This window comes from Pocillopora verrucosa, chromosome 13 (assembly GCF_036669915.1).
Source record: "Pocillopora verrucosa isolate sample1 chromosome 13, ASM3666991v2, whole genome shotgun sequence".
Taxonomy (NCBI): domain Eukaryota; kingdom Metazoa; phylum Cnidaria; class Anthozoa; order Scleractinia; family Pocilloporidae; genus Pocillopora; species Pocillopora verrucosa.
Genome location: NC_089324.1, coordinates 12,509,855 through 12,535,056, shown reverse-complemented (window position 1 = coordinate 12,535,056; position 25,202 = coordinate 12,509,855). Strand labels below are relative to the sequence as shown.

The 25,202-nt window shown below is 37.8% G+C and overlaps 4 protein-coding genes across 4 annotated transcripts in view; 3 read left to right on the top strand and 1 right to left on the bottom strand.

Annotated features, from left to right (window-relative positions):
* The window catches only part of LOC131776792 (crooked neck-like protein 1), a 30,126-nt gene extending 4,930 nt beyond the window's left edge, over window positions 1-25,196 (bottom strand). The window contains exons 1-12 of the mRNA XM_066160341.1: window positions 25,049-25,196; window positions 24,064-24,153; window positions 23,155-23,217; window positions 22,567-22,658; window positions 21,717-21,800; window positions 20,841-20,915; window positions 20,149-20,387; window positions 19,633-19,739; window positions 19,066-19,128; window positions 18,788-18,886; window positions 583-783; window positions 55-114 (exon numbers count right to left, since the gene is read on the bottom strand). Coding sequence (XP_066016438.1) covers window positions 55-114; window positions 583-783; window positions 18,788-18,886; window positions 19,066-19,128; window positions 19,633-19,739; window positions 20,149-20,387; window positions 20,841-20,915; window positions 21,717-21,800; window positions 22,567-22,658; window positions 23,155-23,217; window positions 24,064-24,153; window positions 25,049-25,102 — 1,227 coding nt within the window. The 5' untranslated portion in view covers window positions 25,103-25,196. The remainder of the gene's footprint in view (window positions 1-54; window positions 115-582; window positions 784-18,787; window positions 18,887-19,065; window positions 19,129-19,632; window positions 19,740-20,148; window positions 20,388-20,840; window positions 20,916-21,716; window positions 21,801-22,566; window positions 22,659-23,154; window positions 23,218-24,063; window positions 24,154-25,048) is intronic.
* LOC131776788 (E3 ubiquitin-protein ligase TRIM71-like) lies at window positions 1,862-4,470 on the top strand. Its single transcript, XM_059093001.2, has one exon. The coding sequence runs from the start codon at window positions 1,886-1,888 to the stop codon at window positions 4,076-4,078; it is 2,193 nt and encodes a 730-aa protein (XP_058948984.2). The 5' UTR covers window positions 1,862-1,885; the 3' UTR covers window positions 4,079-4,470.
* LOC131776789 (tripartite motif-containing protein 2-like) lies at window positions 5,493-7,894 on the top strand. Its single transcript, XM_059093002.2, has one exon. It carries the CDS (start codon window positions 5,559-5,561, stop codon window positions 7,581-7,583), a length of 2,025 nt encoding a protein of 674 aa, XP_058948985.2. The 5' UTR covers window positions 5,493-5,558; the 3' UTR covers window positions 7,584-7,894.
* On the top strand, window positions 12,889-15,920 carry LOC131776790 (tripartite motif-containing protein 2-like). Its single transcript, XM_059093003.2, has one exon. It carries the CDS (start codon window positions 13,101-13,103, stop codon window positions 15,126-15,128), a length of 2,028 nt encoding a protein of 675 aa, XP_058948986.2. The 5' UTR covers window positions 12,889-13,100; the 3' UTR covers window positions 15,129-15,920.
* Window positions 25,197-25,202: the final 6 nt, after the last annotated feature.

Below are 25,202 nucleotides of genomic sequence, written 5' to 3'. Positions count from 1 at the left end.
GGATATAACAACCGCTACGCGCTGCAAATAAGGTAGTTCTCAACAGTTGTTTACCTTCTTGTGTGGTATAAGATCCAAACATGCACGATACACCTGTCTTGTGCGGTCCATGTCCTGTAACAACAAGAATCAGACGGACACAAGAAAACGTTAAGTTTTCAATGTGGAAAATATTTTACCACTGCACTTTGGAGAAGCGTTGGCACAAATTTCTAATAGTTCACTTGCTAAACTCTGGAACTACAGGTCTGTGTTCGACCCTTCATTGTGTTCCGTTCATAAGCATGAAACTTTAATTTTGTAGTGCTTCTTTTCACCCAGGGGTACAAGTCCGAGTGAGTACTAGGGAACTGCCATGAAAACCTAAGGAAATGCTCAGGGAGGGGAGAGGGGTAAAAACAAACCTGGGGAGTAGGGTGAACTAAGATGGACTAGCTTTCCATGGAAGGATATTGACAAAACCGCTCTAATCCACCTTAGGTAACAAAACCCGGATTAAGATGAAGAACTTATACGAGTCAGTTTCTTCTGCAGACTTGATCTACATCTGCGTAGGCCAACAGCTGCAAAAATAGAACAAACCTTGGCCAGAAGTTCTTCGTACAGCGCATAGTTGATCCACAGGTAAATGTATCGTCTCCATAAACGCTTTTCCTCGGCGGGTGGAATATTGGCGATGGCTCTTTCGTAAACTTCTCTCACTGCATCGGGATCTGCCTCACTTTCCATCAGACGAAGGTAATCAAACCACGCGTCGTAATTATTCGGATTTGTTTTCACCTCCTGGTGAATAAAACGAAAAATAGAAGATTAAATGTACTAGTTGTATATGCTAGGTTTGACACGACCTAAAATGAAGCTGCATGCTACAGGCTTTCCCTTTAACACTTTTCTCTGGCAGTGTGGAGGAAAAATTGTGATACGTTTTTCCTTGACATATCGCCCGGCTCAACTAACTGAAATATCGGTTATTTAAAAAAGAGACTTTTGAACGAAAATGAGTTCAAGACGAATTTTTTTCCCTTGTCCCTTCACAGATTTAAATCCCCACCCAGAGCACGAAAGACATAGGAGCCTTACCGGAAAATTTAACGATCGCGCATGCAAGGGACCGTGGGTAGTGATTTGTATTCCTTTTCTCTCGCACGGGGTGGCTCAAGCGCGCTCGCTTCGCGTTTCCTCGCCCTACTATTGCTATATCGAAAAAAGGCAAGACAGCTAAGGAAAGATTAGCTTCTTGCTTGAATAGATAACTTGACGAGGTGACTTGCCAAAGAGAACCTCTAAAAGGACGAAGTCAAAACGAATTGCTACAAAGGCACTTGAATAATTTCGGCTGAACGCCTGAAGTTAAACAATGCGTGACCTTGTTTCTTCTCGCACGGAATTTGCAACAAACATCACACACTGCTTCTTTTTTCTTTTCTTTTTGTTTTTTTCCATCAGCCCCCAAAACTATAGAAACAATCATCCATGTTAAAAAACATTTTTATGATATTTTTTAATTTTACTAAGTTTAATTTTACTAAGTCCTTTCCTGTGAAGTGACAAATTAACTTCACCTGAAAGCATTCTAAGGGAAAAAAATGAGGTAAGATAGGAAAACATAAAAAGTCGAAACCAAAGAATGAGCAAGTATAAGGCAGAGTCCAAATGAAGATCCTCAAAAATTAGGAGGAAATTTTTCACAAATTGCCAAACCGTGACTTTCAGAAGAATATCACTTTAAGGTTTAAAAAGGTCAGCCAAAACAAAGAGTTTGATTGGTCAGTGGCAATCAGTCGATACGGACTTTGTTCTGTTTTCATGGAAACTAAAAATGATATCTGCTTTCAAGCCATTGTATTAAGAGTCTCCTGACAGTCTACTTTGATTCGCTTTGAAGATGGAGTCTCTTTTGAAAGATCTCAAGAAGCAAGTTACTTGCTCAATCTGTCTTGATACTTACACCGAACCTAAAACTATTTCATGTCTTCACACGTTTTGTTGCAAGTGTTTAGAGAAGCATGCGATAATGAGCCAGAGGCAAGGAAAATTCCGATGCCCGGAGTGTCACGCGGAAATCGATTTACCAGAAGGAAACCGCTTCGACCATTTGCCCATCAGTTTTTTCCACAAAAGTTTGTCGAGTCTCCTCGCCGTTCGACAAAGTGGTAATGCAAGTAGCATTGCTTGTTCCCATTGCAGAAAAACCAACTCTCAGATGTACTATTGCTTTGATTGCGGACGATTCATGTGCCTGGATTGTTTCAATGCGCATCAACTGCTGATTGCAACGTTTGAGGGACACAAAGTCACGCCAGTTGAAGACTTTAAAGAAGAGGATTACGAAGCTTTACTGAAGCGACAGCCATTTTGCTCACAACAGTTCCACGAGAAAGAAGTCACACGGTTCTTTTGCTCGCAGTGTCAAGTTTGCATTTGTCCAATCTGCATTGTCACGGATCATCAAAACCACATCGCCGTTTTGTTCGACAAAGCAGCACACGACGAAAAAGAAAACATCATGTCTGGCGTTAAGATCATCAAGGAAAAAGAAACCCAACTTTGTCAAGTCATCAAGGAGTTCGAAGAAACGATTTCTGAGCTTGATAGAAATTTCGCAACAGCCAAGCGAGAAGTCTCGCGAACAGCCGAACAAATGATAGCAAACGTTCGACAGCGCGAGCGAGAAGCGATTGTATCCCTGGAAACAACACGCATGTCGAGACTTGAGAAGATTAACGCGGCTAAACAGGAAGTAGAATCCCTAGTAAAACAAATAAGCCAAGCAGCTGAGTTTGCGGAGAATCTGGTGCAGAGAAGCTCAAGCTCGGATATAATGCAGAACAAAGAAGCTTTGAGGCAGAGATTTCAAGAGCTTCGTGAAGTTGAAGTTCCAAAACATCACCAGACAACATTTGCCAAATTTAACGCGGCATCCCAACAAGACTTGAAACTGGGTTTTATTCAACTCGCAGCTAAATCAACTGTAGAAGGACTGGACCAAACTTTCCAAGCTGGTGTAGAAGCAGAGTTTACCTTGTGTCCACACACAACAGAAGGAGAGATTAACAACCTGGCCGATCTTAACGATCAAGTTGAATTGCTGATAAAACCCATCAAAGATGCCACAAACGTAACTGTTCACGAAAAAGGAGACGGCAATCTTACGGTGAAGTTTACACCTAAAGTGCCTGGCGCCTACAGCGTTGAGGTGAAGATTAATGGCGAAAAGCTTTCTACCTCTCCGTTCCCTTTGGCAGTGAAAGAACGTCAACTTGTCGTAGTTGGTGAGTTGGACTTGAAGTTCAACCAAGGGCAGGAGTTCAAGCGACAAACTGGAATCGCTGTAAACACGCAAGGCGACATAGCTGTTGTAGATAATCTTGGACACTGTGTTTTTGTATTCAATAAAGAAGGGAACTGTTCAAAACAAATTGGAAAAGAAGGAACACATCCTGGACAATTTAAATATCCATATGATGTGTTATTTTTAAACAACAACGAATTACTAATTGCAGATCAAGCAAATAATAGAATCCAACATATAAATATCCAGACAGGATCTGTTGTAAAAACCTTTGGAAAAAAAGGTGAGGGAAAAGGACACTTCAAGAATCCACTTCGTATTTGCTTTGACGATACAGAACGTATTGTTGTCAGTGAATTCTCTAACAATAGAGTTCAAGTAATGTCAAAAGAGGGCGAAGCTCTATTCACAATAGGAGACAGTGGTCCAGAGAAACTCAGCACACCATACAGCTGCGTCCCTTACAAAAACATTTTCCTGGTAACTGAAAGAGACAATCACGTCATAAAAGCATTTGATGCGTCAAACACTTTCCTGTACAAGTTTGGCGAAAAAGGGAATCAAGATGGACAGTTCAACTCACCCCGTGGCATGTGTTTAGACAGCTCTTATAACCTTCTTGTTTGTGACTATTTCAATAACAGAGTTCAGCAATTTTCTTTGGACGGTCGCTTTACGGGCAAAACTACCGTTCCTTTACAAAGTCCATTTCAAATTATAACAGCGCCAGATGGGCGTATACTAGTCACAAGCCTTGTAGCTAAGAAAATATATATACTGAAGTGAATGTGTTACTATTCTACGAATCATTCAAATGCTGCATGTATGCCAGCAGAAACTAAAGTCGAATCATTCATATTATAAAGCAAATTTCTCACACAAATAGTTTTTAGAGAACAACCTTTCGACAACGACCTTTTCTACAAAAACTTGTTCAAGCAATATTTTTATCAACAAATTGTTACGGGTTCACAGGATTAAATGCATATCTCAACAAATTGTTTGATAATAAAAGTATATTTCAAAGAAGCGTCGCTTGTACGTAGACTGCTCAAAATTTGAAAATTTAGTCCTTCACGAGTGTGGAACAATCTTTAAGACCGAATCTGACAGTAGACAGAAAATTGATGAAAAAACAAGCGGAAGAGGGAAAGAAGCTTTAAACACATTTTTAAGAACAATAAAGGGCGATAATATCTTTAAATGATGAGAGTCTCTCAAGCACGTTTATCGCTTTTCAACCTTGCTTATCTAAATCTCTCCTCGCCATAAGGCCCCGAAGTTTTCCTTTCAGTAACAAGCCATGGATTATTTGCTATTTCATTAACAATAAAACTCAAACAACGGATTTTCTAACAATAAAGCTTTCAGACAGATAGATATTTACTTTTAAAAACGCACGAGATAATCAGTTTAACGTTACAAAAAGGTCAACTAAGCCAAACAAAAGTGACAAGACAAAAATAGATCAGCTCACACGGACTTTGTGTTGTTTTCTAGGAATCGGAAACAAAGGCTGTTTGTTCCAATATTTTTAAAACATTTTCTGTTCTTACAGAAAGCCACCGGCAAAATTGTTTTACACGAACGGGACATCGATGACAGTTTAAGACCAAGACGTACACTCTAACCGCACAGGACAGATCTGTTGTCTTGTTGTGAATCGATTGTGTTGTATGATTTGTATGATCGTCGGGGTGAGGGTAGACCCAAAAACGACTGTTGCTCGTGAACGCGACAGACCGTTTCGGCGTGAGCCTATCCAATTAGTCTTTGAACGCTCTGCGTGACAAAACTGCTGGGAAGTTATAGCCCTGTATATGTGGCTGAATACAGTTAATAACGTTACACTGCTTCATTCAGTTGAATTCCAATCATTAAACCGTTGCCGCAAACATCAAAAAGGCTCAATAAGCATTAAGTAATCATGCCCTCTTGATTACCAGAAAATCCCTCGTGATTAATAAAAAATGTCATCAGTCTCAGCAAATCAGCTTTCAGAAATTTTGTGACAATATTTAAAAGGAGCCTTCCACGATTTCAAGGTTTCAGCACGACCGACTAAGTCTATTCATTATACACGAGGAAACAACACTGAGATAACGTTACAAAAAAGGTCAACCACGTCCTTGAATGTGATTGGCCGCAAAAACTTAGCTGTCATGGACTTTGTGCTGTTTTCTCGGAGTTAAAAATTAAATCTTTGATTCCACAATTCTCTGTTTGTATTCGTCGCTTGAATAATCTGTACTTCAAGGCGATCGTGATGGAACCACTCGTGGAAAACCTCAAGAAACAAGTCACATGTTCAATTTGTCTCGATACTTACACAGACCCCAAAATAATTTCGTGCTTCCACACTTTTTGCTGTAAGTGTTTGGAGGAACATGCGACAAAAACCCACAGACAAGGAAAATTCAGATGCCCCGAGTGTCAGGCGGAAATCAATCTACCAGAAGGTAATCGCTTCGACCGTTTACCCACCAGCTTTCACCAAAATAGTTTAGTAGGTCTTCTTGAAACGGAAGATCGCGAGGCCTTGCTGAGGCCGCCATTTTGCTCGCAACACAAGAACGAAAGACTACGATATTTCTGCTCTTCTTGTGAAGCGTGTATTTGTCCTGTTTGCTTCGCCGAAGATCACCGAGGCCATGAGTTCGAAGTTATTGAAAAGGCAGTGCAGAAGGATAGGAAATACATCATGTCGAACGTCGACACCATCAAGGAAAAGGCAAACTTGTTTCGAGAAGAGATAGGAAAACTTGAGAAAACCTCTGAGGATGTGGAAATGATTATCGCAATCGCTAAACAAGACGTGTCTGAGGCAGCTCAACAAGTGATCACAAAAACGCGACAGCAAGAAAAACAGCTCTTAGAGTCCTTAGAAATGACGCGTAGAAAGAGAATAGAGCAAATTAACTCGGCTAAACAAGAACTGGAATCGCTGGTAAAACAAATACACCAAGAGGCTGAGTTTGCGGAAAATCTCGTGCAGAGAAGCCCAGGCTGGGATATTATAAAGACCAGGACAACTTTGAAGCACAAATTTCAAGAGCTTCGTGGAGTTGAGATTTCAAGGCATCATACAACAACATTTGTCAAATTTACCGTGGCATCCCAACAAGACTTGAAACTGGGTTTCATTCAACTCACCGAGAAACCGGCAAAAGCAGCTACATCAACTGTAGAAGGACTGGATCAAACTTTCCAGGCTGGTGTAGAAGCAGAGTTTACGTTATGCCTAAAAACAGCAGAGGGAGAGATTTGTAACCAGGCCGATCTTAAAGAGCAAGTTGAATTGCTGATAAAACCCACCAAAGATGTTACAAACGAAAGCGTTGAAGAAAAAGGAGACGGCAATCTTAAGCTGAAATTTACACCTGTAGTGCCTGGCCCCTACAGCGTTGAGGTGAAGATTAATGGCGAAAAGCTTTCCACCTCTCCGTTCACGTTGGCAGTGAAACAACGTCAACTTGTCGTGGTCGGTGAATTGGACTTGAAGTTCAACAAAGGGCAGGTGTTCAAGGGACCCACTGGAATCGCTGTAAACAGGCAAGGTGACATAGCTGTTGTAGATAATCGTGGACACTGTGTTTTTGTATTCAATAAAGATGGGAACTGTTTAAAACAAATTGGAAAAGAAGGAGCAGATCCTGGACAATTCAAATATCCAGCTGGAGTGTTATTTTTAAACAACAACGAAATTCTTATTGCAGATAAATCAAATAATAGAATTCAACATATAAATATCCAGACAGGAACTGTTTTGAAAACCTTTGGAAAAAAAGGTGAGGGAAAAGGACACTTTAATACTCCACTTAGTATTTGCCTTGACGATACAGAACGTATTGTTGTCAGTGAATTCTCTAACAATAGAGTTCAAGTAATGTCAAAAGAGGGCGAAGCTCTATTCACAATAGGAGACAGCGGTCCAGAGAATCTCAGCACACCAAGCAGCTGCATTCCTTACAAAAACATTTTCCTGGTAACTGAAAGAGACAATCACGTCATAAAAGCATTCGATTCGTCAAACACTTTCCTGTACAAGTTTGGCGAAAAAGGCAATCAAGACGGACAGTTCAACACACCCTGTGGCATGTGTTTAGACGGCTCCAATAACCTTCTTGTTTGTGACTATTTCAATGACAGAGTTCAGCAATTTTCTTTAGACGGCCGCTTTAAAGGCAAAACTACCGTTCCTTTACAAGGTCCACTTCAAATTATAACGGCGCCAGATGGGCGTATACTAGTCACAAGCCGTAAAGCTAAGAAAATATACATACTGAAGTGAATGTGTTTCTATTCTACAAATCATTCAAATGCTGTATGTAAGCGAAAACTAAAATCGAATCATTTTTAAGAAGAAATTTCTTCACAAGTGGCAGAAACATTCAACAGTGTAAATGCATCTTTAGCCCTAAAATACAGAAACTAAGGGGAGGGGGGGAAGCACAAAATTGGCCCATGACCCATACACCGAATTCATAAATGGCGGCCGCGCGGAAAGGCCTAGTTTCGAATACATGAAAACGAGGCTCGAAAAGTATTTATTCAGTTCACTGTGGCGTCATCTTCGGCAAGTTCGTCGGATAGCGTTGTTATTCTCACAGAAGATGAAGGAATTACTCCTTCAAAAATTAAAAAGTTCTTGACCTTTTTAATAGCTCTTTTTACTTGAATTCTCAGTGAAGCAGTATGCTGTGTCTAAATCACATCCTCAGGTGACATCTGATCCGACATTCCTAAGAAAGGGGGTATATCGAGAGAGATACCCAGGGGAAGTATGTCTTTAATGGTGAAACCCTTTCCAGCCATGATAGAGTCCCATGTAGAAAAAGGGAGGTTTAGAAAACCACTGCGGTCAACCATTTCCCTGTCTGATATGCTGGCTGTGTACAACTGTCCAATAAACGAGAAGGACCCCTTGGATGAAATTTCTTCTAATCCCTTCAAAGAGGTATGATGTTTATAAGAACTAAACAGTTCACTAGTTAAAAGAAGACTACTTGAAATTCCGCTGCGAATCTCTGTGCACTCAATGATCACTCTTATTGAAGGGTACTTAGCCTTGAAATCCTTTGGCATTGTCTCATCAACAAGTTTTCTGGATGGCCAAATATTTAGCTGGCCAAGTTTTAAGTACATGAAGTTGATCCATGTAATAAAAATTCGACTGACAGTCGACTGAGGAATTTGAAATAAGTTGGCTAGATGTTGTTCAGCAAAACGTTGTCTGAGTCTACAAATTGTGAGGAAAAACTCATCTAATGGTTGTAAGAATCTTGTCCTTCCCTGCTTTCCTAATTTCTCATTATTACTATTAGACTTGACAGTCTTTTTACCAGATAACCAATAATTGATATTTTCTCCATTGGTACCAGAGTCCAGGAATTCAAATAAAGCCATCATCGTTTAGAAGTTTGGAAAAACAGTGTAAAATGTTAGAAGTGAAGTGTTTGTTTTGATATTTTCAAGTGAAAGCAGTGTTACGCATGTCTCATTTAGATCACAGCATTTTTCTTCCAAGAACGAAACCTCTTCCTCCAATTTCTTGTTCTTGGATAACAATACAGCAATCTGGTCCTCTAGTTCATAAATTTTGGTATCCTTCACGGATTGACGCTTGGGGAAATAAGAATCTGGTTCTGTCACTGGAGGTTGTAAATCGGTCGTTGTTGTCGATGAAAATGAAGATAATGGAATTACGATAGAAGTTCCAACAGTTTCTAGACTTCCTTCCTGCAGCTTCTCAGTCAAAATTTATTTCCTATTTGTCAAACGAGGAGTAGGCGGAGGTCGTTTTCGTGAAGAACTTCGTTTCCATGCAAAAATTGAGGGCACTACTCTCGGCTTTTAAGACACCTCGTGCGTTAGAGTAGTCTTGAAATCTTCAGCCTTAAAATGCCTTGAGAAAACCTGGGTGGAATTTGATACAGAGAAATTCTTCCCAAAATCCCTTGTTATTGCGTGAATCCACTGTTTTCTCAGGTTTTCTTTCTGAGTTCTTATTCACAAGAAAAGACTTCTTACAAGGTTTCAAAACTCCCAAACTTTCATATAGTCTCCTAGATATTCTACCATGAACAATAATAAACAAAAGAACGCCAATATTCTGGGTTTGAAGTACCGTGAAAAGCATCTCGATATAAAGTTGCCCTTTCGTTGAGAGGCTATTTCGACCTCGTTTTCATGTGTCCCGAGAGGACGCCATTTATGAATTCGGTGTATGAGCAGTCAGACACATAGAAAATTATATCTTTCGAAAAGGAAACTTGAACTAGTCTAAGATATAGATTTTACTTTTCTTCGTGAGGTCTGCTTGTCTTTTCTCGTAACCTCTCTACAAGATAACATTTTGGAATCATAAGGAGAATTTACACTTCAATCATCTCTTCGATTTTAAGGTTGAAGGCTCTGGAATTGAGATCTAAAGTACCCAGGTCCTAAGTATCCACTCTGGCGTTCCACGAGACTTATTTCTCAGAAGTCTTAAAAAACAACTTCTTGCCTGTGTTCTGTAAACAACCGACTAATTTGCCTTGCGGACTAAATAAGATGAACTTTCCAACAATTTTGATGATATTTATGTCTATAAAACATATCAAACTAGCGATAAGGTTCATTTGTTGTCCTTTTTGTTCCATCTACCAATCACAATAAATTGATACACTGTACATTCAGTCTCAATAAAGCTTGGAAGCAAAGGTATTTCATTTTTTTGCTTTGGTAGATGGTTAGTTTAGGTGAATAACAATATGTTAAATACTTGACTTCTACTCATTGCATGCAATTTTAAGTTAAACTCTATTAACCCTTAAAAACCTAACATCAGTGTGCAATTTCTCTATACTCTTCTCTATAAATTTCCTAAGGTGCTGCCATGGAGAATTTGTTTAACAATCTAGAGTTTCTTTCATTGGTGATCATTTCCTTTATTCTCTTTACCTTAATGTCTAATTCAGGGGTGAAATTGTTAAGAGATATTAGATACTAGTAACTCTTGGGGAAGAGGTTTAATTACTTCTTGCTAAATTCATTTTCAGCCTGTCTGAATTTTCAAATCACAGCATAAAAACATTTCATCACGTAGGAACTTTCTGACCCAAGTTTGGAAATCAAGGGAATCTAGATGGATACTTAAAATAGAAGCCATGGAATAAGTGACGTTGGCTCCTAGAATCTTTTCTTTTTGAGACCATTGGACTAACAGAATTCTATCAGCAATTTAGTTTAGTTGGTCATTTTCTGAGCCGAAACATTTGATTACTATAAGTAATCCACTAGTCCAGATGGGTTCAGACACTATTTTTACTTTTGGGTCAATGGTTTTTTTAATTTGTTTTTTCACTTTTTTTTGTTTTGTTCTTTTACATTTGAGACATCTTACACAAACAGACTTTAGAGAATAACCTGTCGAGAATGACCTTTTCTACAAAAAATTGTTCAAGCAATAATTTTATCAACAAAAATGTTTCGGGTTCACAGGATTAAATGTATTTCTCAACAAATTGTTTGTTAAGAAAAGCATATTTCAAAGATTCGTTGCTTGTATGTAGACTGCTTAAAGTTTGTAAATTTAGTCCTTCACGAATGTGGAACAATCTTAAAGATTAACTCTTACAATACACAGAAAATTCATAAAAAAAAGAAGGGGGGGAAGGAAAGAAGCTTTGAACACATGTTTAAGAACTACGGAGGGCGATAATCTCGGGAAATGATCAATCTTTCAAACACGTTTTGCGCTTTTTCACTTTGCTTATCTAAATCTCTCCCTGCCATGACGTCCTGAAGTTTTCCTTTAAGTAACAGGCCATGATTTCTTTCCTTCTTTTAAATAACACATTGACAGCTGAACCGCCCGTAACCGTCCATGCCGCGCGGTGGACTCGTGAGAGAGACACTTTTCCCCATACCTCCCCTACTAAGCAGAATTTTGTCTCCAAACTTCCTACGAATCTACAAAGCAATCAGTATCTATCTTCTGCACCGATATTTTAATCACTTTGGGGGGTAACAGAAAAGCGTCATTTTAAGCGTTCACAAGAAATGATAAAATATGGAAAATTGGCGTCCGTGCGTCCGTCTTCCAATATTTTCAAGTCGGATTTTCCGTTATTTTCCGATCATGATAGACCTTCTGGAACACAAAATGGAAAGTAAAAATGCTATAGAATACTTTGCTCGGTAACTAATGGACATCAAAGTCTTAAAAGTCAACAACACTACGATTCACTGACGCGATGCGAACCTAACGACATTATGAAGATTCCAAGGCCCGGTAAATATTATGTTTCGGTAAAGGGATGTCCAAAAAGTATCGTGTAATCGAAGATTTTGAGTCAAAAGGTAGAACTTTCACAATTTTCAACTTAACGCTGCGCAATTTTCTAGCCGTGAAGTCAAGTAAACAACGATCTAAGCACGATGAATTTTGTGGGTGTAGTGCACATAAGAAATTCGCACGTTTTTCGCTTTTAAAAGGCAATTAAGAAGAGATTAAGTACTGTTTTGAACGAAGCTTTCATCCCGAAACGTTCCTTGGCCACTTCCGTCTTATTTATAAAGTTCATGTAACATGAGACCTTTTCAGATACTGACAAATTTGCATGTTCACTTTTAAATCTGGTCCGCGTACTGTCTCCACTCTTGCGAAGACATTTACCGATTCTTATCATTTATCTTGATCTTTAGAGTAAGGACTTAAAATGCATTTATCGCTTTTTTTTTTTTTTGTAAAATAAGTTATTTAAATTATCTTCTTTCACTGCAGCTTGTTTTGGAGAGAAGAGGATTTATGACAATTTACTGCGCATCGTGTTTGCTTTCCCGGTTTCTCCAAAATTTTAACTTTTGGATAGGCACGTGTTACACACCGGTGTCAATGATAAAACTCAAACAACGGATTTCTATATATAAAGCTATTAGTCTAATACATATTTATTTCAAAGACACAATAGATAAACAACTTAACTTTACAAAGATATCAACTAAGCCAAGGAAAGCGACAGGACAAAAATAGATCAGCTGACACGGACTTTGTTTTGATTTCTAGGAATCTGAAACAATGGCTGTTTGTTCCAAATTATTTTTAAGTACTGTCTGTCCTTATGTAAAGCCACCAGCAAAATTGCTTTTCACGAACGGGACATCGATGAAATTTTAAGACTAACACGGACAATCCAACTGTAAACGACGGATCTGTCGTCTCGTTGTGAATTGATTGTACTGTCTGATTTGTAGATCGTCCAGGTGAGGGTGGACCCAAAAAACGACCGTTTTTCGTAAACGCGACAGACCGTTTCGGCGTTAACCCTGTCCAATTAGTCTTTGCGTACCTCGTTTTGCCTGATTAGTGGCAGAAGTAGCGGAAAACAGTTCATAACGTTACACTGCTTCATTCAATTTAATTGCAATCAATAAATCGTCGCCACAAACAGCAAAAAGGCTCACTAGAAACAAGTAATAATGCCCCCTTGATTACCAGAAGTGCCCTCGTAATTAGGAAAAAAAATTGCCTTTTGTCTCAGCTAATCAGTATTCAGTAATCTTGCCCTGCATGTAAAAACATTTAAAGGAGCGTGCCACGGTTTCAAGGTTTCAGCACTACCGACAAAGTTGATTCATCATAAACGAGGAAATAGCAGATGAGGATGCAAAAAAATTCAACTACGTCCTTGAATGTGATTGGCCATAAAAACTCTGCAGTCACAGACTTTGTTCTGTTTTCTCTGAATCCGAAATTAAACCTTAGATTTCACAACTATCTGTTTGTAATCGTCGCTTCAATAATCTGTACTTCAAGGCGATCATGATGGAACCTCTCGTGGAAAACCTCAAGAAACAAGTCACATGTTCAATTTGTCTCGATACTTACACAGACCCAAAAATAATTTCGTGCTTCCATACTTTTTGCTGCAAGTGTTTGGAGGAACATGCCAGACAAAACCAAAGACAAGGCAAATTCAGATGCCCCGAGTGTCAGGCGGAAATCAATCTACCAGAAGGTAATCGCTTCGACTGTTTGCCAACCAGCTTTCTCCATAATAGTTTGTTAGGTCTCCTTGAAAGGGAAGATCGTGAGGCCTTGCTGAAGCCGCCATTTTGCTCGCAACACAAGAACGAAAGACTGCGATATTTCTGCTCTTCCTGCGAAGCGTGTATTTGTCCTGTTTGCTTAGCCAAAAACCACCAATGCCATGAGTTCGACGATATTGAAAAGGCAGCGAAGGAGGATACGAAATTCATCATGTTGGACGTCCAGACCATCAAGGAAAAGGCAAACTTGTTACAAGAAGAGATAAGAAAATTTGAGAAAACCTCTGAGGATGTGGAAACGATTATCGCAATCGCTAAGCAACAAGTGTCTGAGGCAGCTGAACACGTGATCACAAAGACGCTACAGCAAAAAAAACAGCTCTTAGAGTCCTTAGAAATGACGCGTAGAAAGAGAATAGAGAAAATTAACTCGGCTAAACAAGAACTGGAATCGCTGGTAAAACAAATACACCGAGCGGCTGAGTTTGCGGAAAATCTCGTGCAGAGAAGCCGAGACTGGGATATTATAAAGACCAAGACAACTTTGAAGCAGAAATTTCAAGAGCTTCGTGGAGTTGAGATTTCAAGGCATCATCCAACAACATTTGTCAAATTTACCGCGGCATCGCAACAACACTTGAAACTGGGTTTTATTCAACTCACCGAAAAACCAGCAAAAGCAGCTACATCAACTGTAGAAGGACTGCATCAAACTTTCCAGGCTGGTGTAGAAGCAGAGTTTACGTTATGTCCAAAAACAGCAGAAGGAGAGATTTGTAACCAGGCCGATCTTAACGATCAAGTTGAATTGCTGATAAAACCCACCAAAGATGTCACAAACGTGAGCGTTGAAGAAAAAGGGGAAGGCAATCTTAGGCTGAAGTTTACACCTGAAGTGCCTGGCGCCTACGACGTTGAAGTGAAGATTAATGGCGAAAATCTTTCGACCTCTCCGTTCACTATACCAGTGGAAGAACATCAACTTGTTGTAGTCGGTGAATTAGACTTGAAGTTCAACCAAGGGCAAGGGTTCAAGGGACCAATTGGAATCGCCATAAATAAGCAAGGCGACATAGCTGTTGCAGATTATGATGGACACTGTGTTTTTGTATTCAATAAAGAAGGGAAATGTTTGAAACAATTTGGAGAGAAAGGAAAACATCCTGGACAATTCACAAATCCAGTTGATGTAACATTTTTAAACGACAAAGAAATTCTTATTGCAGATCAATTCAATAATAGAATACAGCACATAAATATCCAGACAGAAGTTGTTGTAAAAACCTTTGGAAAAAAAGGTGAGGGAAAAGGACACTTTAAAGTCCCACTTAGTATTTGCCTTGACGATACAGAACGTATTGTTGTCACTGAATACCATAACAATAGAGTTCACGTAATGTCAAAAGAGGGCGAAGCTCTATTCACAGTAGGAGACAGTGGTCCAGAGAAACTCAGCACACCATACAGCTGCATTCCTTACAAAAAAATTTTCCTGGTAACTGAAAGAGACAATCATGTCATAAAAGCATTTGATGCGTCAAACACTTTCCTGTACAAGTTTGGCGAAAAAGGGAATCAAGACGGACAGTTCAACTCACCCCGTGGCATGTGTTTAGACGGCTCCAAAAACCTTCTTGTTTGTGACCCAGACAATAACAGAGTTCAGCGATTCTCTTTGGAAGGTCACTTTAGAGGCAAAACTACCGATCCTTTACAAAGTCCACTGCACATTGTAACAGCGCCAGATGGACGTATACTAGTCACAAGCTTTAAAGCTAAGAAAATATACATATTGAAGTGAATGTGTTACTATTCTACGAATCATTCAAATGCTGAATACCAGAGAAAATTAAAATCGAATTATTTTTATAAGGAAAAATTTCACAAGTGGCAGAAACACTCAACGGTGTAAATGCATCGTTAGCCCGCGAATACAGAAACCAGGGGTAGAGGGGTAAGCACAAAATTGACCAATACACCATGAGCAGTCAGACATATAGGAAAATTATCTTCAGAAAAGGAAACATGAACGAGTCTAAGATAGATTTAACTTTTCTTCGTGACGTCTGCCTTTCACTTTCTTTTATATCGGGAAGACACAGCCATTATTAGGGCAAAGAACTACCATAAAGACATAATCAATAGGAACAGCACACTCCTGTGCCTTGCATAAAGGGGTTTTAAGTAGTTAGGTAAAAATATTTTATGGCTTGCTCCAATGTTATGTGATTGGACGCTGCAGAAAGAGCATGGCCAAGTGGCTTCACCCTTTAACTTCAAAGATCCAATATGTAAATCTCCCCACTGACTGCCATACAATTAACAAGAGAATTTGGCATTACATCAGAATAATACCCTCAGCTGATAAGTTTGTCTTTTCTCATAACCTCTCTACAAGATAACATATTGGAATCATAAGGAGAATTTACATGTTAATCACCTCTTGGAGTTAAAGGGTGAAGCCACTGGAATTGAGGTCCAGAGTTCCCAGGTCCTAACCATCCACTCCATGAGATTTGTTTCCCAGAAGTCTTAACCCTTTAAATCCCAGATCAAATTTGTAATTCTCCTTACTGAAAACCATACAATTCTTATGATATTAGTTCAGAGAATTTAGTATTGGATCAACTAATTACCCCCAAATTGATATTTTTCTTTGTTCTCATCACTTATGTGGTTGATATTGTATTGATATCGTAAGGAGAAATTCTGTCTTGGTCACTCATGGGAGTTAAAGGGTTAAAAACAACTTCTTCCCTGTGTTTTGTCAACAACCAACTAGTTTGCCTTAGTGACTAAATAAGATTAACTTTCTAACAATTTAATAATATTTATGTTTGTACAACGTACGCTTTTAGCTATCAGCTTAATTTTCTGCCTTTTTCGTTCCATTTACCAATCATAATCAATAGATACACTGTACAGTCCCAGTAATTCTAGGTAGCAAATGTAATTTTTTTGGGGAAGATTTTTAGTTTGGGTGAATAAAATGTTAACTGAAGAAATATGTTAAATACTCGACTTGTACTCACTGCATGCAGTTTTAAGTTAAACTCTAAACGGTGCACTATAAACAACCAGCTGGTTTGCCTCCAATAAGTTGAACTTTCTAGCAATTTATATAATATTTATATGCATGTTTATATGATATACCCATTTAGCACTCAGGTGCATTTGTTTTCAACCTTAATTCCATTTTACCAATCACAATCAATTGATGCACTGTATATACCAGCGGTAATTCTAAGAATAAACTGTACTTCATTTTTTTGGTAGTTTTGTAGTCAGGATGAATAAAAATAGTTTAATTACTTGATTTATACTCACTGTCTATAATTTTCAGTCATACTCTATTCAGGGCTCATAACCAAATTAATCTTCAGTCTGTATGAATCTCTAAAAATGTCGATCCTATTTGCCATTGAGACAATCACTGTACAAAAATATTTGATCATTCAGGAACTTTTTCATCCAGGTTTGGAAAATAAGGGAATCAAGATAGACACTTCAACAGATCTGATTGTATGAATTGGTCAGCGCCAAAAATATTTTTATCTGAGACCATTGCAATGACCCTTCAAACCCTTAGGTGACCCACATCTAATAACCCCCCCCCCCCCCCCCCGAATCAGATATTGAGGCTACGATTGATTGTTAAATACAGTCTCCTTATCAACACATAAGGATATGCATAGAGAACAGTATGGAGAATATGCAAACTGATGCAAGTGTTAAAGGAATAACAGAGGTCTATCAGCAATTTAGTTTAGAAACATTTTCCATGGAAAAAAAAGGTAAATATTTGATTTCTTCACGAGGTCCACTTCGAATGGCAACAGATCCTAATGTGCATATATGTTCCAATAGCAATGTAACTAGGAAGTTATACATATTACTTGTTCTGGAGTATGTGATTTCAAGTTAAAATCTTTAGTTTTCAGTCACTCACACAATAGCCAGCCAAGGGTAACCATAATTAATTTTCACCCTATGAGAGAGTTTTCAACCAAAAGGAAACCATTCAAAATCCCTTACCCTGACAAATAATTTACCAATAAAAAATTACCTTCGACATGTAAATACAAATTTTATTGGAAACAGGTAAAAATTTTGATCATTTCATTTTTTTTTGATAACCAAAAGTGCACTTGTGATTAATAAAAATAAAAGTGCCCTCTGACTCAGCCAATCAGTATTCAGTAATTTTGCCCCACAGGTGATAACATTTATCCACCTGAATGAACTATGAACCTTCCCTCTTGGACTTTAAGGAGTTAAAGTAGCAGTGATTAGAGCAGAAATTCTCCTCCAGACAATAAGTCAATGTGTCTAGTGGACATGTGCTGAGAACTAGGATTTCATTTGCTGGTAGACATGCACTCTCAAATCATGGTAGAATATAAAATTCTCAGGGAGCCTGCATGTATATAGATATACATGTATAACCTTAAATATGTATTATGATACATATGATACATAATATTCCTTAAAATATGTAGCTTTCTGATGATAGAACTGAAGCAGTAAATTTTTCTATTGCAACATGGAAAAGTGTTTATGTTAAGAATTACATTGAGTGCCAATATATGAAGCTACCAACAGTTTCATATCTACGTTATTGGCCAGGTTCTTTTTTCATGTTTTGCAAAAAAAGAACAAGGCTAATTTCCAGCCATCTTGACTGAACAAGCTTGGTCACTGATGGATTTACAACAGTATCATATAGCAACAAAAATTTAGCTTTGATAAGAATCAAGAAGGACTTGTTTATTTGCATACTACGGGAAAGAGAGCCAACTGTGATGGTGTGTGCCTATTTTTCATTTAACAAATTTAAGAATGATGTGATGTGAGAGGTTTACAATGATGACTAAATATCAAAACTCTCAGTGACATGAGATGTCAGAAAGCTGTAAACTTTGTACATTTTGTAAGTCCACTCCATGCAGTATTTTTCCTTGTGTGGGATCAAAGCAGGCAATCCGGAAGGGCCTTGCCCACTCAGGGAGCCAATCAAACCACACAATTTATTATCACTTGCCCAAGGGCACTACCAGCCATATAGTGCAACAGTTTCACTGTGATTAACAACTACATCCCTACATGGAGGTCGGATGCCTGAGACATCCAGGAGCCTCTACTATTGTCAGCCAGCTCCTATATGGAGACTGCTCCCATGGCTGGCAAATCCTGGCAACCCAGCTAAGAGCCCCCAGGCAAGAAAGGGAAAACTGCCTGGATGATGAGGTACCACTTCAAACAACACCGCAAGTTCACACTCAAAGCACACAAAAGATTGCTTTAAACGAAGAGCACATGGAATTCCAACGCATGCACATATGTAAAAACTGCTGACTACTAAGGAATGCTGATGCTCTTTGTTGCTAACTCTGTTAAATTGCAGTAAACTGCATCTAATAAAAAACCAGTTGTTACCATTTATCAATGAGTTTGACAAACCTCCTCATACTGGAACTTTCTCTTGCTTACAATCACGTCTTCTATCCCTCCTCTGTCTCCATATTTCTTCTCATGTTGAGTGTAGGCTTTGTATAGCTCCTGAAATACATGTAACATAAAATTTAACAAATAAGTACAAGGCAACTCCAGAATTAGAAGAAGAAAGACCAAAGATTTGCTAGGCACAAGAAGACTAGGGGTCTAAGGTTAATTTTTCAAAAGGTATCAACAGCAAAGCAGCTCCTCTGAGAACAAGCACACGCATAATCCACACTTACTTCGCACTCCTCTTTTGGTAAGATTTTCAGAGCATACTGGAAAATGACCCTGACACGATCATGCTGTGTGTAATAAATAGATAAGAAAATTAGAGGAAATAAGGTTTTGCATTTGATATACCTCTCTACTACCCTGTGATTCAACCCAATCACAAGGAATCCCCAAGTATGATGCACTAAATGATACAACCACCATTGTGTTCACTCAAATCACTGTAGATTTTCTGTTCTTTTCAAAAAAATTCAAGGGCTCTTTTCAGAGTCACCCAGTTCTTTTCAGAACTACCAAATCTAAAAAAAGTTAATGACTAACATTTAAAGTCCTTTCCTGGTTTTTTTTAAACTGTAAGTTCTGCTAAAATTGTGATCTTCAGATTTTGTTGCACAAAAGTACTTGGCTATATAAGCGGCTCCCCAATTTTAGCACTAACTTGCCACCAAAAGACACGTTTTGCTTAAATAAATGTGCACTTAACAACTGATAAAATATGGTAAGTGTCAATTAATGCTCTCTTAACAACTTATTCCAACTACAAGTAATAACTCTTTCAAAGCCTCTATCCATACCTCTTTGCAGTTTTCTTCAAATTTTGCAAATGAAAGAAAAAGTTTCTCATCTGCATTTTCTTCCCCAAAAAACTCCACTGCTCTTTCATAAACATCTCTTGCACCAACTGAAAAAATAAAAGTTTTCTTATTATCAAGAAGTACAGTCATGTATATTCAAATCAGTGGATAAGACTCCAAATATTACAATTGTGTCCATCATTCATTCTTACTAAAAGCTACCGAATGGAAGCCTTTTGGTCAGTCAATGTAAAGAGATAAACTCACAAGAGATTGTGATTAATTATCTTTCCTGTCTGCCATACAATTCTTATGATATTAGTATAGAAAATTTGGTATCAGACCAAATAATAGTTTCCAAGTAATTGGTCTTTTTCTTTATTCTCATTACTGGTCTGATTTATTCTGTATTGATATTGTAGGGAGAAATTCCTTCTTGGTCACCCATGGAAGTTAAAGGATTAAAACAATTTATAACAATAAAATGATTCACAAATCATTCAAATCAAAATTTACCTGTATTGGACTGTCGCTCCTCAAATTTAGCAAACTTCACCCAATTTTTCACCTCTGGATGCACCATTACAAATCTTTCATATATACTCCTTGCACGATCTACTTCCTTATATCTGAGCTCCATGTTAATGTAGGAATGCCAAGCTTGTTCATCCGGCTCCCATTCCATCCATCGTTCAAATATCTGCCGTGCACCAGCAACATTAGTGAGCATCTCTTCCATGTAGGTGTACTTGTACCTGTTTCAAGTCAGATGATACTGCTCTTAAGCTCTAAATCTTATTCCATAATGCAAATAATTTCTCCTCAGAATTTTGACCCAATATCCTGCAGACAGGTTATGAGAAGAGAGAAAGTTAACTGCTGGATGGTGATGTCTTCATGTTGATAAACCACAAAATTCTCCCAACTAAATTTCAAGGAAATATATGACAGCTTGAGGTGAGAGCTTAAACATAAGATCATATTCTGAGAATGGGTTTAGAAGCCACAACAAAAAAATGACTATCAAATGTTTGCTTCAAAGACACAAAATGAACATATCTAGTAAGATCGATTTTCTGCTGACAGTTTATCTTTGCCACAAGCACTTTTGATTACTTCTTGTTTTTACTGATGCAGATCAACTTGCACTTTACAAGTCAGAATACCCTCAACTATATACAGATCACTAAGAAGCACTATGTACTAACCAAAACTGGTTTACTCTTGGCAAGATGGTGACAGCTCTGTCCCAGATGTTTCGAGCATGGTTAATCTGGCGATGCCTGTGGAGGTAAAATTTTAATCTCAGATTTGAAAATGAGATGAATTAAGTCTGCATAGAAGACTAGGCCAAAAAGCTGCTGCAGCATGCATGTATCTCTGTATGGATTTTGTCAACACAAAGTAACTTGTAGCATTGCTGCCTGGACTCCAGAACAGATGATAATCCCTTACAAATTACCCATCCTCTCCTTCCCTTCTCTTCCCTCTCCTAATACCTTGTAAAGTTTCTTCTACAGTTCTCCTCTTGCCATTTACCCTCCTGGGTGGAGGGAGGCACTGTCACTTGACCTGATCAAGGTTCGAACCCAGACCCCACAACCCAGAATCAATATCTTATCAAGCAACTTGTCATGTTCCTCTGCTTTGTGCACTGCTTTTCATTGGAACAAGAACACTTTCTCAGTTGCTTTCACAGTGTTATTCTGACTCACTTTCCATACAGCTTGTCACAGAGGGAGTACGTAGGTCTTTCATAATTGCCCAAAATAAATTGCTGTTTGAGCCTTCACCTGTATATAGGTTTTAATGGGCCATTTTACAGTTGTGTGCTTAGTTGCCAAGCCTTTGATTTGGAGTGAGGGTGAAGGTAACCATGTTTTGATAGAAACCAGTATTTAGTTAGCATGATAACAAAGTAATTTACATTAGAAAAGCAGCAAGGTTTGTATCATAACAAGGTCACCCCTAGCCTCACTCCTATTCAAAGGCTTGGCAACTAAGCACACAACTGTAAAATGGACTATTTACAAATAGTTTCATTAAGATACAATTTACACTTGTCAAACCAGGAACAGACTCACTTCATTTCCATCTCTGCATATTTCAGCCATATAGTGATATTTCTGTGGTCTACATCTAAAGCTCTCTCATAAACAGACCGTGCTCTGAAAGAGAGAAATCAATGCAATCTTAATACTAACCCCAGTAGGATATCATAAATTTCAATTAAACAATAACTGCAGAACAGAAGAATAGATCAGAAATGTTTAGTACTTTTTAACTGTTTAACCCCTAAGAGTGACTAGCATCTAATTTCTCCTTATAATATCACCCATAGAGTCAAACATTGAGATCATGAGAATAAAGAAAATGATCACCAAGTGAAGCAGCTCTTCAATGATTGTTTGACAAATTCTCCTTGTCAGCACTGAAGGGAATTTATAGAGAAAAGTACAGAGAATGTGGATATTGATTCTAGAGCGTAAAGGGTTAAAGTTCACCTTACTTCTATTTATTTTTCCCTCTCAATTCAGCCAAAACAAACATATGACACTTACACATCCAGTGATGATACAAAATTGTTTTCTAAGGGTATGGAGTGTTCAGACAAAAAATGGAATAAACTATTCAACTAATGCACCTAAATTTTCTGAATCTAAACACTTGCCTGATTACCCTGGCTTGTATTTAAAGCCCAAACTGATACTTATACCTCTCTATTTTCAATAACCCTTAAAACCCTAAGATTGACCAGCATCTAATTTCTCCTTACAGCAATACTGCTGAATCATTCATTTAGACGATGAGAAAAAAGGAAATGATCACAAACCTAAGTAGTTTTGATTGTTAAACAAATTCTCCTTATCTGTATTAAAGGAAATATATGGGAAAGAGTAAGGAGAATTTGGAAATAACAAATTCATCCTCTACCTTTGAATTTCTCTTTGACTCTCCTCCCACTGAGCATATTTTAACCAGTTACTTATCACTGATCTGTTTTTACGAAGGCTGTCCTCAAATGCCTGACAAGATGGAATACAGAATCATAGTCATAAATTCATGTAATTCTGAATTATTACTAACAATAGTTTGATTTAAAATCAGTTTAATTAATCCAACTCCTAATGAATCAAATAAATCAGACCTTTTTCAGGTCTTATTTCAACTACTCAGTTCAGTTGTGTTTATAGCTGTGAGGATCTCTTATATTTGTTTCTTCACCGCAGTGCACATATATGATTTTCATATATCTACAATCATTATTCATCACTTGGATGGTTTATTTGGATGCAACTTAATGAACAGCTCTCAGTTAGCTGGTTAGCTCAGTTGGTAGAGCGCTGCACCAGTATTGCAGAGGTCATGGGTTTAAATCCCATATGGGCCTGAATTTTTTTCAGGTCTTATCTCAACTACCAGTTCAGTAGTGTTTATAGCTGGGAGAACCTTTCATATTCATTTCTTCACCCCACTGCAGATATATGATTTTCATATATCTACAATCATTATAAATCAAACCTTTCTTTTACGAAGCTTGTATTCCTGTAATTCATCAGGATCACTGATCTTCTGTTTGGGAGGCTGAAAAGAAATAAGTAAGATGAATTATTTCAACAATCATCTGAAATCAGCAGACACTGTAGCCAATAGAATAAATACTAAATAAATCTCGTTCTCATCATGGAGAACCTAAAAAATGTTGGTATGGTGGGGTAGGTAAAAATGAATTGATTTCAGGTTTTGTATCACAGCACTATTTTTCTTTCCAGAGTATTTCAATCTTTGGAAAGAAGGAATTATGCAGAAAGTACAAAGAATTTAAGTTAAATTGAAATATTTCATCAGAAGGTACATGTACTTCTCTTTAAAAGGTGGATTTTATCTTTTAAAAGTGGAAGCTGTTGACTAACAAGTCAGAGCAAACCAATAAAAATTAATTGCTTATTTGGGATCGAGTATTTGAAATTCCTCAGTGGATCAGTTAACAGTTAAATCAATTCTCTTAACAATTAATTTTTGGTTGAGAATGGAATGTAGTATCATATAATTAAAAGGAGTTTGAAAGAAAACATGGTTCTGAAAATAATGTTCTGGAGTAATTTCTCTCCTCACTTTGAGAATCTAAATCTTGATTATATCTTGATATCTTGATGTTTGGGCAACAACAGCTTTTCCAAAAAATTTGAAAATTAATTCCAAAGAATGGAACAATAAAGACAGAGCAGTATTTAACCCTTTAACTCCCATGAGTGACCAAGACAGAATTTCTCCTTACAATATCAATACAATATTAATTAGATAAGTGATGAGAATAAAGAATTTGGGGATAATTAGTTGATCCAATACCGAATTCTCTGAACTAACATTATAAGAATTGTATGGCTGACAGTAAGAAGAATTACAAATTTGATCTGGGAATTAACTTACTGGTGGAACTAATTCTAACTGTCTCTCCTTTGCTTCCCTCAAGAGTTGTTCAGCTGTGATCTGAACTGGTGCTGGAGCTTTATTCTTCACCTGAAAATATAAAGTTAAACAAAATTTATCTTTAATGGATAACACCAACTTCAGGTGCCTTACACTGGAGACAAGAATTGAAGCTGGAAAACTTGGTGATGTGTTGTACTGGTTGTAACAATTTGACAATCATATCAAGCAAAAAAAGGAAGATTTAACTGCTTGAGCTTAGGATTAAGTTTGGCTGCAATACCCAATGAAATTCTCTGAAGCACACACCCTCATCAACTTCTGGAAAATAATTTTAGAAGCTGATTATAAGCTCATGGCTGTGACAAGTATTAAATAAATTTTCCTGGTGAGTCACATGCTTCAATCTCATTCCAAAAGAACTTATGAATTCAGTGAAAGTGAGCCCAATGGACCTTGATGCATATACTTCAGACTTAATCTACTTCCCTACTCTAACAACCTTGTTACTTCATGTTTGCTTTCTTGATATCGCAAGCATGTAAATTCTCCCAAACAATTTACAATGAAATTTATGGTAGCTAGAAAGGAGAGTAACGATCCAGATCATGCAAATAAGGCTAGAAAACTTGCATTAACTCGCAATTTTCCTCTCTTCGATAACCTCAATTTGATCATTATTGAAATTACAGATCATCCCAGTCACCTGAACGAATTGTTGAAGAGTTTTTTTTACTTAAAGTCGTGGATCACGAAGTTTATACTCAAAGTCGAATACCACGGTATTCAAACTTTGTCAAAAAAGTAGGAAATACTTACTCTTCTCAGTGCACGAATGAACGATGAAACTAAAAAGAAATGACTCGGATATGGGAAGATTGCGCTACAGTAGCTTATCGAATCCTAAATACTCGTGTGCATGTTTTCCTGTCACTATTCAAACTAATTGTTTCAATTTCTCGTTAAAATCGTAAGATATACAAACCTTTGCGACTTTCGGAACCCTAGTCTTGGTTACACTCTGCTCTGATGATGCCATAATCCTTATTGAACTTGAAACTGAGCTAAAAAAAACACAAAATATATGCCTTTTACTTTAAACGCGGCTCAGACTACAACTCGTCCGACATATTGAAAAC